Source organism: Triticum dicoccoides, chromosome 4A (assembly GCF_002162155.2).
Source record: "Triticum dicoccoides isolate Atlit2015 ecotype Zavitan chromosome 4A, WEW_v2.0, whole genome shotgun sequence".
Classification (NCBI taxonomy): domain Eukaryota; kingdom Viridiplantae; phylum Streptophyta; class Magnoliopsida; order Poales; family Poaceae; genus Triticum; species Triticum dicoccoides.
Genome location: NC_041386.1, coordinates 576,026,684 through 576,039,904, shown reverse-complemented (window position 1 = coordinate 576,039,904; position 13,221 = coordinate 576,026,684). Strand labels below are relative to the sequence as shown.

The following is a 13,221-nucleotide window of genomic DNA, read 5'->3' as shown; positions in this document are numbered from 1 at the left end:
TTTTATCCACGGGTACCCTTCTACCCTGTCGGGTAGCGGGTATGGAAAAAATTTTACCCGCTAGCGGGTATGGGTAAGGGTAATGGGTAAGCTCAGGATAGACAGGTAAGGATATGGGGTGGCTCTACCCGTACACATACCCTGTGGGTGCCATCCCTATCGGGCTCCGCCGTTGCGACGGTGTTTGCTCCAGCGTCGATGTGGAGCTTTGGAGGTAGTCCAGAAGGGAATGCAAATTGTGATCTACATTGGCGGCATCTGGAAGATGGCAGATCGTGTGCTAGGTTTATGGTTCGTGGATGGTAGGTATGGTTTCCTTCGTCTACTTTTTAGTCGTGCGGGGGTGCCAGATCTGGAGTTTGATGGTGTGTCTGGGGTGTTATCCCTTTGGTCAACCACCTTGAGGCCCGCAAAGTTGCATATCATCAATGGAGCCACGTCGAGCTCGAGGAGGAGGTGATCGGCCATTTTGTCCTTTGATGGCTGTTATGTTGGTGCGAGAAGCATGTGACGAGCATTTGTGTCAAGCTCAGAGTTTTTTTCGGCCTTAATTCTAACGTTTTCTCTTGGTTGATGTTTCTTTGTGCAAAGGCTAATTTTTTTACTGTTTTTCAGTTTTGTTGAGACATCTATCACCATGAAAAAAAAAACTTGGGCAACTCCAACAGGAGTCATCAAATCATCTATAAATGTTCGGACCAGCTTCGCACATGTTTTGCCATCCAACAAAGTCATCCCGCAGTGGTCCGGACGCCCATAAGCCAAAACCTTCTTTTGCAAAAATGCCTAAGACCATAATTAAGTATCACAGGTTCTTACAAACACATCCATATACAAAGATAAAATTATAATTAAATTCTTGGAAAGTGTTGAAGTCTTCTTCCTTCTGCATCCACTGGCGCACACCATTAGTATAGCTTGATGTCGCCTCTGGGCCTCCGCCACGGTGGAGCAAACATTTTATAAACCTAGGAGCTTGTGGAGGCAGCAGACGAGAAGTCGTCAATGCAGAGTAAGAGACGCCGACGGGCGTAATCTGCGAAGCAAATCGTTGCCCCGGAGAAGAAAACGACTATAAGGGCCTGTAGAAATTCCGAAGGCCACGAAAGCCGGCTGAATCTAGGCGGCTCCACCGAAAACGAAAACCGGCCGGATCCGAGAAGACCTACCGGAGATACGGCTCCGCACGCCCTTCGCCGGCGATAAGCATACCAACTTAATGGAGAGAAGGCAGTGAGAACATTATTCCTACACTGGGAAAGCATCATCGCCTCGCCACCCCTAAAGAAAACCTAAAAAAGCACCCATGTCGTTGCACGACATGTCCGAGTATGATGTCGAGCTCGCCGGCATCCGAACCCATGCGCCAACGCCCTCTTCTCTGATGAACTAGCCAAGTTGGGCCGCCGTTGAAGATCGTTGGGTTGGATCTCGCCGATCAAGGCCGATTTTAGCAGCGTTGCCATCGAGAATTGTCTCATGGAAATCACTTGCACACGGATCTCCTTCGTCGTCTCACATGAACCCTCAATCCCCCACAATGGGTTGTCCCCGAACAGAATCTCCCAGCTGCGACCAACGGCGTGGTGGCGGCGCGTAGGCTTTGCCCTATGTCATGCCCAGGCAGCGGCGAGAGGAAGAGAAGACGATGGCGGCTAGGGTTTCCTAGTCACCTCTGCGGCCACCTCTCACAAAGTGTTCTTTATCACAAACCAGAACCTAACGTAGGGAAGGTTTGTGGAGCTCGGACACGCCAACTCTGTCTCAGATCCGACCACAAACCTATTTTTTTCTCTTCCTCCCTTCTCGCATGCTAAGGGACGATCATCGGTGTCATGCACGTGGACACGTCGGATGGTGTTGCATGCAGTGGTGCAACACTGCCAGTGAAACTATTTGGGGGGCAACGGTATTGCGCAACAACATCACCACATCAGCGGCGAAGTTGGTTTAGTGACGAGTGTTTGCAACGGCAGGTATGTTGCGGTGCCAACATCGCTCGTGTTGTAAAAGGTCTAGTACAACTGGGGGCAGCTCGGGGCGGCAGCGATGAGTATGTTTTGGGAGGCAACATGACTCTTATTGCAAAGGCCTGGTTGCAAACCTCCGAGCACAATGTGGTAATGTTGCAAAGCAGTCGTTTTGCAAATCTCCGAGCACATGCTCATGTTGCAAACACCCGTCAAACTAACAGGCACGGATCGGATGACTATTGGGCGGTGGATCCAACGACCCCCGAGTCGGCCAATATTTATAAAAGATTAGTTGGTGGTTGTATCCCCAGCCCACGATCATCAAACCGCAGATTTGTCACATGCATGTCTCATAATGAAGTACTCTTCCAGTGGGAGGCGGCATTCCTGTCGATAGCAAGGCATCAATCCTGACATCATCATTCGCAAGATCTGTCGGCCCAGACTCTCAGAGGTACTTGTAAGATAGGGTGTGCATGCATACATACATAAGGATGAATGTATGTACGTATATATGAACTACGTCTATGTTTCTACTTTATTTGTAAAAGTTACTAGAGTATGGAGTCATTATGGGGCCAGGAAGTCATCAGACATTATCAGGAGACGTTGGCGATGATGTAAAGAATTATTCTACTAGTTTTAAAGAATGTTTCATACCCTTCAAAAAAATATGATCATGACACTTTTTTAAAATGTGGATGCGTTAAAATATGTTCGTGTCAATTTTTTAAAATGTTTTTACAATGTAAAATAAATTTGGGTACCATTTTAAAAATATTTTGTACCATCAAAAAACATTTCTTGACATTTAAAAAATACTCACGCATTTCACAAAATATGTTCCAGGGATTTTACAGAATGTTTATTCAATGTAAAACAGATGTTTGTGTAATTTTTAAAAATTGGTTCGTACCATTCAAAAATATATATGTGACATTTAAAAAAATCATGTGTCTCGAAAAAATGTTCATGAATTTGTTTTAAAAAATATTATACAATGGTTAGTTCGTTAGTTAGTTGTTTAGTTACCCCGGCCTAGGTTAGTTATGAAATGATACTTAGGTTTTTTTGGGGACCACTCCACTCCCTAAAATTCAGCTCTACTTTAGAAAATATAAACCAAAGTCGGTAACTTCACAATATGCCTCTCCACACAAAAAGTAGAATATGGGGTACATCTCTCTATTTCTTGTGAAGCTCTTCAACGTGCGCTCCAAAAACTCTAGAAACTAGAGTTGGTGGGTCCATCAAATTTTTCCATTCTTAAAGTTGAACCTACTTGGAAGCCAAACATGATAAACTGCTCTTTGTGGAGCCGTAACTCCCTATGAAACTGCTTCAAACTGGATTTGATTGAAGCTGTTTTTGATAGAGCCGAGTAGTTGCAAACATGCCTTATGCCCTTCGGATGAAGTGGTTGTCTAAGCCACCAGGCCCGGGCCAATGAAGGGGGAATTTTCACATCACAAAAAAGTCAAAAATTTATGTACATACATAAATACACATATAAAGGAAATTTTCATAACAATATACTTTCATACGTGGCATAGAAAAAAAAACCAATACGTAGATGAAAATGGGCCAATTTTTTTGTTGGGCCGGGATTTTTTTTAATCCAGCTTACAAATCATAATATTTTTGAACAAAATTTTACAAATCCGTCACAAATATGTACTTCCTCCGTCCTAAAATAAGTGTCTCAACATTAGTACAACTTTGTACTAGAATTAGTATAAAGTTAAGACACTTATTTTGAGACGGAGGAAGTATATGTTTTCACAGATTTTTTTCCAAATTTTTTATAACCTGGAAATATTTTTTTTGAATCATTTGACCGTCCTCAGGAACTTCGCACTTTTTTTTTTTTTGTGGAAGTACGAACTTCGCACTCTAGATGCCGACCCCTACACCACGAACGAGGGCCGTGTCGCGCTGGGAAGCTAAGACAGAATGGCGTCGCGCTCAGAGCAGATTCCCGAGCGGCCAAACTTTTGGTAACATCCATTCATTGACATGGGAGAAAGTTGCAAGAGTGAGAGACGACCATGTAAAACTCCTTGGCTGCAACACAACAGATTGTTACACATGATGAAGCCAACAAAACAGCGGAAACGCCAACAACAAAGCCAGACAGCACACCAGCATAATATGACTTTATTTGTCTGTATATAATACTTGGGAGGGATTCAGAGACAGTACAAGATACAATCACAGAACATGTATTTACATCTAGCTAGCTATATCATCTTCTGTGATGTATCAGGCACTAACAAAATTTCCAGTCGGACTGCAACCGACGTGGATAGGATGGGATTTCCCCCATCCACTGTCTACCGATCCCCTCATATCATCATCTACTACGTCTACACATTAACTTCTGACATACCACATCTGAGTTGAAGTACTAATCATACCACAACAACGCACTTTTTACACAAGAGAAAAGGTTTCATAACTGGTTTTACCTCGTCAGACTACCATCAGTGAGCATTGTGAAGACAAGAACAGCTGAAAGAGAAAGAATAGTCACTTGGCTAGCGTTAGTGCCTCCTCCAGCATCGGGCCGGCTGCTAGGAGCGCGCCGCCGCAGAGTATGCACAGGAACAATGGCGGCACCGCGTCGCTGTCCGCAAGGCCGACACACAGCGTGTGGTGCCATACATCGCAAGCGTCGCACGCCACCATGCGCTCGCCGTCATCATCCCGCGCACCGCACACACACCTCACTTCCCACATGTCGAGCCCACCCTCGCACCGCAGCCCGGTCTCCATGTCCGCTCCGTGGCCATGCACGCCGATCGTGTCCCCGGACTCTGCTCCACCAAGCACCACTGGATCCCACTTCTCCCCAGTAATGCCGTCGAGCGTCTCAGCCTGGAACTCCTCAAAGAAGCAGTACGTGTCCCTCAGCGCACGCTCTGCCTCGATGATAAGCTCGCCTATCGATGTATGGACTGGCACCACGACAATCTCCCCTGACGGCAGTGGCCGTGTGAGCTCAGCAGCTTCCCAAGGTTGCGGTCGCCACTCAACGAGGAACCTTAGCTGATCGTCAGACTCATCCCCAAGGCCCCAGCACTTCACCCAGTGCTTGCAGTCCAGCACGGCCTGTGCTGCCCCACTTAGCGCCTCCACCATTGCCCGGTAGACGGCACGCAGATCCCGCTCGACATCCACTGTGCTCGGCCACGGTGCTGCAGGACGGGTGTTCTGTACCTCAACATCCATCTGCACTGGCTCTCCCCATTCCTCAAGGCTGAACGTGAGCACACGCGTCACAGTGCTGGGAAGACGGCGCACGATATGGTTGCCAACAACGGTGTCACCAAGGGACTTGATGACAAAGTCGAGGAGACCAGTATCACCGATCTCAACCCTGGCAGCATCTCGCACTGCCTGCCTTGTCATCTCTGCATCATTTCCATGCTCAAGCAGCTTTTCAACAACAACCTCTGCTGCATTGAGCATACGCTTCTTGGACCATCGACAATGGAGCAGGTCAATCACATCCTCGAACCGCTTGCACGGCGGGCTCCTCTTCATCGTACACGGCCTCGGCAGCAGGAATGGGAGCCGGGAGCATGGCTTCACAGGAGGTGGTGAAAGGGGCGCTTCATGGTGTTTCCAGTCAAGGAGGCAGCGGAGGAACTCGCGGACAGTGATGAGAGGCTTGCTGGATAGGCGCCGGTAGATGGTGACCACACGACGGACATGTCGGCTGCGAAGATGGTCAACATGCAGTGAAGCCAGAGATTCCAAAGCAGTGGCATAGGCGGAGGTAGACATGTTGAAGCATCTCCTGCCAAGGCAGTATCCCCAGCGGGTGAACCATGTCTCACCATTCGCCACACCGAGCAGGAGGCGGAGGTCCATAGAGTGCTTCCGAGAAAAATCCACCAGAGACACGGCCCTGCATAGAAATAGAAGGCTCTCAAAGCTCAGAAGACAATAAAGCAGCGATCTCCATTGTATGCATAATCATTGTATACATGCAAAGGGTTTTCAAGTTCTATTATTTACTCCATTACCCCCTAAATGTAAAATTGCAATCTTACAGTACGCACATCTCAGAAGCCCATTCAAAGAATACAGATTAATCTTTTTTTTAACTGAAGAATACATATTAATCAGTTGAGCAGTGATGGTATTTATTAGCATAAGTGCATATGCAGGGAGTCTCTGAACAGGAAAGAAGTACAAGTAAAATCTGTTACCTGACACGGAGAGCAGAGCAGAGGCGATCCCAGATATCCATTATGTCATGACCTGAGAGGAAAGCCGAGCCACCGTCGCGGCCGCGGAGGGCGACTAGGTGGCCAAAGCCATTGCAGTGGATGAGGCCATGGAGGAGGTGGTCGCTGCGTCCAAGCAGCGCGTCTGTGCCGAAATGCTGGTCCCAGTCTGCGTCCGCGGGGATGATGAAATGGTAGCTCCGTTTTGACACCCAGTGGTGGCTCCAACCTGACAGGAAATTGTCTTCGTTCAGCAAAATAGTACTAGGAACCAAACGAACTCATCAATGCGCAAACCACCACTTTTCCTAGATGGGAAGTAAAACTTTGGTGGGCTAGAGGCCATCATTGCAACCTGCATAGCCATTTCAGGAAGCGGATTCCAAACAATTTGAACCGGCTGGATGGAGCCCGTCAAGTCCGATCCAGGCAATGTGTAATCGGGGTAAAACAATCTATGGTTGTGAATGCAAGAACAGGAAGCAAAATGCAGTTATTGTTATGATCCATTCGCCGAATTTGGGTCGCAATTTCGAGCTGTTGCAGGCTTGCAGTAACGCGGAAGTGAACAAATTGCAAGAAAGTAATGCCGGAAATCCATCTATCTAATCGCAAAACCGCGGTTCTTCCCCAAATCACGAAGGAAAATAATCATTTGGAAGAGTTCCCAACTTCAATCGTCCCTCTGCTCTCATCCATTCGCCCAAATCAGCGGCGATCAAGAAACTATCGGGACCGACCGAAACCTAAATCCGCGCGAATCCGTCAACCGCCCTCGAACGGGCGCAGGCGCCACGCCGGCAACGAAGCACGCGAGGAGAACAAAACGGGGGGCGCACTCACCGGCGCAGCGGCAGAGGCCGCAGAGCGGGGCGGGCGAGGACGCGGCGGGCACCTCGACGGCGACGACGGGGACGAGGGCGCCGGTGCGGTCGTCGGAGAGGAACGCCCGGCGCGCGGCGGGGCCCGGGGAGGACGACGCGGCGGCGACGGGGGCCCAGCGCGCCAGCAGCCACGGCGCGTTGTCCCGGAACGCGCCGCACAGCGCGGCCGCCTCGCTCCCCGGGAAGTCGCGCAGCGGGTACACGGGGCCCTGCGGCAGCGCCGCAGCCGCCGACGGCCTGGCGGGCGCCGAGGCCGACGAGGAGGAGGGGGAGGAGAGGCGGGGGGAGCCGGAACGCCGCCGCTGCGGCTGCGGGGGGCTCTCCCCCGCCGCGCCGGCGGGCGGCGGGTGGGGGGCGGCGAGGCGCATGAGCGCGCGGATGGACGGCATTGCCCCGGGCCCTGCCTCTGCCTCTGCCTCTGCCGCTCTCGGGGTTCAGGGTTTTGGCCTCGCGGTCCTCGGCGGCAGGGGCGTTTCGGTAATTCTGCGGGCGGTGCTCCTCCTCATTCCGGGGAAGAGAGGAGCTCTGACTGGTGGGCCCCCGCCCGCTCCCCACGGCCACGGGTAGCTTTCGAGCCACGCGCTCCGGCGACCGTGACGTTCCGGACAGTTCGTTCTGTGCTGCCCTCGGAGAAAATGCTCGGTCACCGTGCGACGCTCGGCCCGCGCGTCTGTAAAAAGGCCTGCGAGAGGCGGGTCCCGCTTTTCAGTGGGGTCGTAGGTGTGCGCGGGGTCGGGCTGTGGGTGTTGTGGAAAGTTTATCTGCGATGGGTGACTGTGACTGTACCATAGGCGGCAGGGATCGTAGGACTGGCCCCTCGCAGGGTAGGGTGGGTGAGACGTGGCGGCTTGCTCTCTGCCCAAACATTCTGTGCTTCGTGTTAAGAATAGATAGTTGCTTATTAATTAAGCTAATTAGGATTAAGTTAATTGTTAGATAGGTTGCTTGGTTCTCAAGCAACCATGTACTCCCTCTGTAAACTAATATAAAAGCATTTAGATCACTACTTTAGTATTCTAAACGCTTTTATATTAGTTTACGGAGGGAGTACTTTCTTGGCTTTCAAGTTAACTATGTAATTTCTTGGCTCTCAAGTAACTATGTGTTTACTTGACCACCAAGCATCATGTGTACTTCCGCCTGAGTATAAATACCCCACTTCTATCATCAATAAAGACTGATGGATCATCTTTCATTCAAACTCTCTCGTTTTTTACTTTTTACTTTAAACACATTATCATGCACTTTGCTCTCCATTAGAGAGATAGGCCACAACAGGAAGAACAAGGGCCTCAGCCCTCCGTCGATTCACTAGTCGAAGATGCTCTGCCCACAAGGATACGTGGGAGCAACTGAAAGAAACGAACAGAGAAGAAGGAAGAACAGAGCATGTCGATCTGCCTTAATCAAGAAAATAAAAATAACAGAGATTACCTATTTAATCTTTGCCTACTTGATCTAGTATTCTTGTGATCAACCAATAATCTAATGATGGATTGCTTTTCTCCTGTATGTACGTACTCACGCGAATCTCATGAAGAATTGATCAATCACGAATTACAAACAAAAGGAAGAGAAGAAGTTCTTCCATTGAAGCACAGGAACAAGCGGCTGTTGTCACTGTACTTCATCCACATCGCGATGGCGTTTCTTCTACTTGCAGCAGTGACACCCGGCCAGCGGCCCGGCTTCTCGGCGAAAAGGTGCATCATCCGATGGCGTTCTCAGATGCACATCACGGCACCCGCGACCAACGCCCCTGGACTGTCCCTTGACGGCGAGGCCTCCTCTCCAAGATCGACAGAGCCGACGGCCCTCGCGCACATCTGTGCATCACCAGGGACTACATTTCTCTGACGACAACGCCGTCCTTGTTGACAGCTCGCCAGGCCCTCGGCCCCGGCGTGCGTCCTCGCGATGCAGTATACGAGGCGGCGCCCTCGATACTGCCTCTCAACGCCGCTCCGCTCGTCAGACTGACTGCCCGCGGAACGGCCATCCCAGCCCCCAGGCGCGCGACATAGAGAGGCCATTCGACGAAACCCACCTGTGGCTTCTGCCTCTGGCGCGGCACACAAACCCATCTCCTAACGCGACGCCATCCATCCTGTTGGATCGTCCAGCGTGGTACAGTGGAGGCGGTCTGCGTAGAATGAATCGATTTGATTCGTTTGTATGCACAACCACACACGAAGATAAGGAACCTTATCTCTATTGACTAATTTGCATTCAGAGCTATCAAGATTCCTGAACTCGCAAATTCATCCCTGTCATCAGGCTTAATACTACTTCAACACAAGCCATCAGGCTTATTGTTATCTTAGATCTTCGTTAATACCTTGTGGTATCATATTGGTTGAGTCCCAAGGCATTGACCTATGTTATTGGGTGCGTCGATCATTCCATCTGGAATGGATCCCAAGATACTAAGCGCAACAACGATGTTTTGCACTTGATTTTTTTTCTCTCTCTTGCAAATCTTAACGTAAATACAAAACTCGGTTTACGAAGTGTCATACTTAATATGACTAATTTTATTTGTGAATCACAAAGTATTGTTGGTATCTACTGCACAATTTGCAGATTATCCATCACTAGTGTGAGATCTACATCTTGTCATTTTTGCATGATGACTATCTTCAATGTGCTCTTCCAAGTATTAATGTGATTAGCCCAAATTTTATTTGTGAATCACAAGGTATTGTTGGCATCTACTGCACCATTTGCAGATTATTCATCAATACTGCGAGGTCTACATTTTGTCATTTTCACAAAATGACTACCTTCAAAGTGCTCTTCCAAATATTAATATTATAGTAAACACAAGGTAATAGAAACAATGAGCATCTACTGACAAAAGTCAGATTATGCATCCTATTACTATGAGATCTACACCGCATTTGGTGATTATCTTCAAAGTGTTATCTATATAATTTGTGGTATACACATAAGACCCCGATAGCATCAGCTACATTTATAAAATTTGCTCCTCTGAAGCATTTGTTGTTGTTCACTAAAATATTTTACTCTCATACTAAATATAGTTCTTGCACACTTGCTATATACCGAAATGGTATTGTGTGCTAATATCAACTATTCAAGCCTCATTTTGCTTGAATATGTCAAAAAAACTACATAAATGCATATAATCGTGACTGACTTTTATTACATTGGTAAATTACATGGCAGTGAAGCCTATGTCACTATTTATAATTTTAGTATTGTCCATCCATCAAGATGGATCCCATAATTATGACAACGATTGAGTGTATCAACATTTTTGCAATGTCCACATCACATTGTGGTTATACTTTCATAGTGACTAACCAATGTCAAACAAGCAACGTCTATGTTTTTGGCGGTGACTCTAAAGTTGCAACGCTCATATGCATTTTATGTGTCCGAACTTCACTTAGTTCTCAAACTAAATACATAATGGATGAATTTAGATTCACCCTGAATATTTTCCTTAATATAAACATGATGCCTTGAGCACGTCGTGAATGATTACCCATTCGTTTTTCAAGACCTCAAGTCTATCGCAGCTCACAATTCTGTCACTTAATCAACTTCAAGTTGAGTTCTCGTGATCAAATATTTTCATATGCCCTTAATACACTTTACATCATCTTATGATGGTACTAAATTTTTACATGATGAAGAAACATAGAATTTCTTAAAATCAACAGATTCACCCAACAGGTGATATACCATTATTTGAAATATTTGCTGGTACTGACAATACTATGCAAGACAATGGTCACAAAGTAGAACCATGAGGAATACGAAGTAAAGTGGAGGCTAATAGACAACCAAAGACAAAATTACCTCTTAATAGGGAACATATCGTTTTCAAACGATCACAAAGACAACTCTCAAGTTTGTCAAATGTGTGGTTATACAAAGATTATACCTATGATTACCAAACCCTCAAATACATAGTCAAACACACCACATATTTGGGATAAATTTTAAAATTTGAAAACTTACAACCAAAAAATAATCTGGCAAATCATTGTTCTCAAATCTTCATCAGAAGGAGAGAACCAAAAATCTAGTGCAATAAAAGGATGGTGAATTCCATTGCAACGATGATATGTTTGCATAATAAATTTTTCAATAACATTGGAGACCTCATGTAATCTCTTAATTATCCCAAAATATTATTAGCCTATACTTGTTCCACTACAAGTAGTGCGATGTTTAATATCTTATTTCTCGGACTTGATATTCGATAAATTTTGAATGTATGAATCAAGTCATACTCAATATTGTTGCGTACACAATAATTTTCTAGATCTTGATAAACTAAATATTTGGCTTGGTAGCCTTAACCATCCTGGTTTGGGGATGATTAGAAAATTATTGACAATCTTGTTGGTCACAACTTATCAAGTTACAATTTTTCCCAAATCATCAGATTTTATGTGCACCGCATGTGCCATAGGGGAAATAAGTTTTAAGGCACTCTCACCTTAAAATTCTAAGGAGGACACATATTCTTCCTTGAACACATTCAAAAGATATGTCTGGATTGCTTAATCATTATCTAGGGTAATTTAGATACTTCATGGTACTTATATACACATTCATAAAATGTTTTTTGAAGTGTGTCTCTTATCACACACAACCATGCATGATCTTACTAAAAAATTGCTCAACTTATCAAAGTAAGAGCAAATTCTCCTGAAATCAGGATCTACAAACCCATTAAAATGAACAATGTTGTTGAACTCATTCAATGAGCTTTTTTGCATTAAATACTTTATGTACATACCCAGAATGGTTTAGCTAAATTTCTTATCAAAGAGAGTTAAATGAATCACATGACCACTTTTAAAGAATTATACATTTACCAGCCTCTTGCTGGACACATACGGCCTTACACACCGTAAGTATGATCTAAATCATACCAACTGCATATCATACTACTTTCCCCTTGTAGTTACTACGTGAAGATCAACAAAGTATTTCCCATCTGCTATAATTCGGTTACATACCGATATCACCACTCCAGCGTACATCAATGGGCACTCACGAAAATTAGGGATCTATGTGAGGAATAACAGTTTATCCGTCAATCAAAATTATTCATAGCCCGTATGCTGATTGCATCAGCAATAAGGATATCTTTCGGCATTAGGGGGAGATAAGTACCACAAAGAATGCCGAGAAATAAATTAGAAATGTTATTGACATTCAATCCTTATATCCACGTACTCAAAGAATCTGAACTAGAAGTTTAGAGAATCATATATTTGCAACACATTGCAAATTTGCCACATACATTTACTGATGACAAGGTGTCACTAAATTCTATATTCCCGCAGTAAAGTGTCAGAAAGAGTGGAGGTACCTGATAAACCACTCTTATCCCCAAATGAGAGCAAGAGGGGGAGAAAATCTGACAAGACGAGATATAATTTCTCATATGCTTCCGCGGAAACAGAGGAAATCAAATCCTCAACCAGTAAATGTTTCAACATCAAGTTGAAAGACACCTCACTGGATACTCATAATCCAAAGCCCGACATAAATGTGCACAAATGTTTTGGTGCTGGGACATCGAAGCACCTTGACTTCATTTGTTGTAGGAAATCACAAGGAGTTAAAAAGAAATAAATATATTATCCACAAACTTCAATGATTCCATCAGAATCATATAAACTAAAGACTACATTTGTCGACATATATTTCTTCTCAGAATTGCTAAAACCTTTTGGTCCCTGAACCAAAATCCATGGTAGAATGCCTCTTGCATTCATATTGGTTCACATAAAAGGAAGCAAGTAATGAAGAATAGCTCTCACTCAGAAAACGAGTGGTATTTACCGCAGTAATACCTACTCCTCATAAGCATCTTCCGTATGGAATACTAAAAACTTCTCATTCATAGACAAAGTCAATGAGGTGGTGAGAAAGCGAGGCTTGTAGCAAAAGGGTTCACGCAGAGACCCGACATCGATTATGATGTAATATACCCTCTTGGTATGAGTGGAATTATGTTTCGATACTAAATAGCATTGGCAATAAAAAATAATAACATCCATGCAGTTGATGGATGAAGTGGCTACATACTCATATGAGTCGTTCATTTAGGAAATCTCTATTGAAGTCCCTGAAGGGCTT

At 45.5% G+C, this 13,221-nt stretch overlaps 1 protein-coding gene across 1 annotated transcript; it reads right to left on the bottom strand.

The window, feature by feature from the left end:
- Positions 1-4,109: 4,109 nt before the first annotated feature.
- On the bottom strand, positions 4,110-9,125 carry LOC119283682 (PHD finger protein MALE MEIOCYTE DEATH 1-like). The gene is made up of 4 exons (XM_037563125.1): positions 8,837-9,125; positions 7,052-7,510; positions 6,191-6,437; positions 4,110-5,886 (listed from the first exon to the last, which is right to left on the bottom strand). The coding sequence occupies exons 1-4, from the start codon at positions 9,123-9,125 to the stop codon at positions 4,503-4,505; spliced, it is 2,379 nt and encodes a 792-aa protein (XP_037419022.1). The 3' UTR covers positions 4,110-4,502.
- Positions 9,126-13,221: the final 4,096 nt, after the last annotated feature.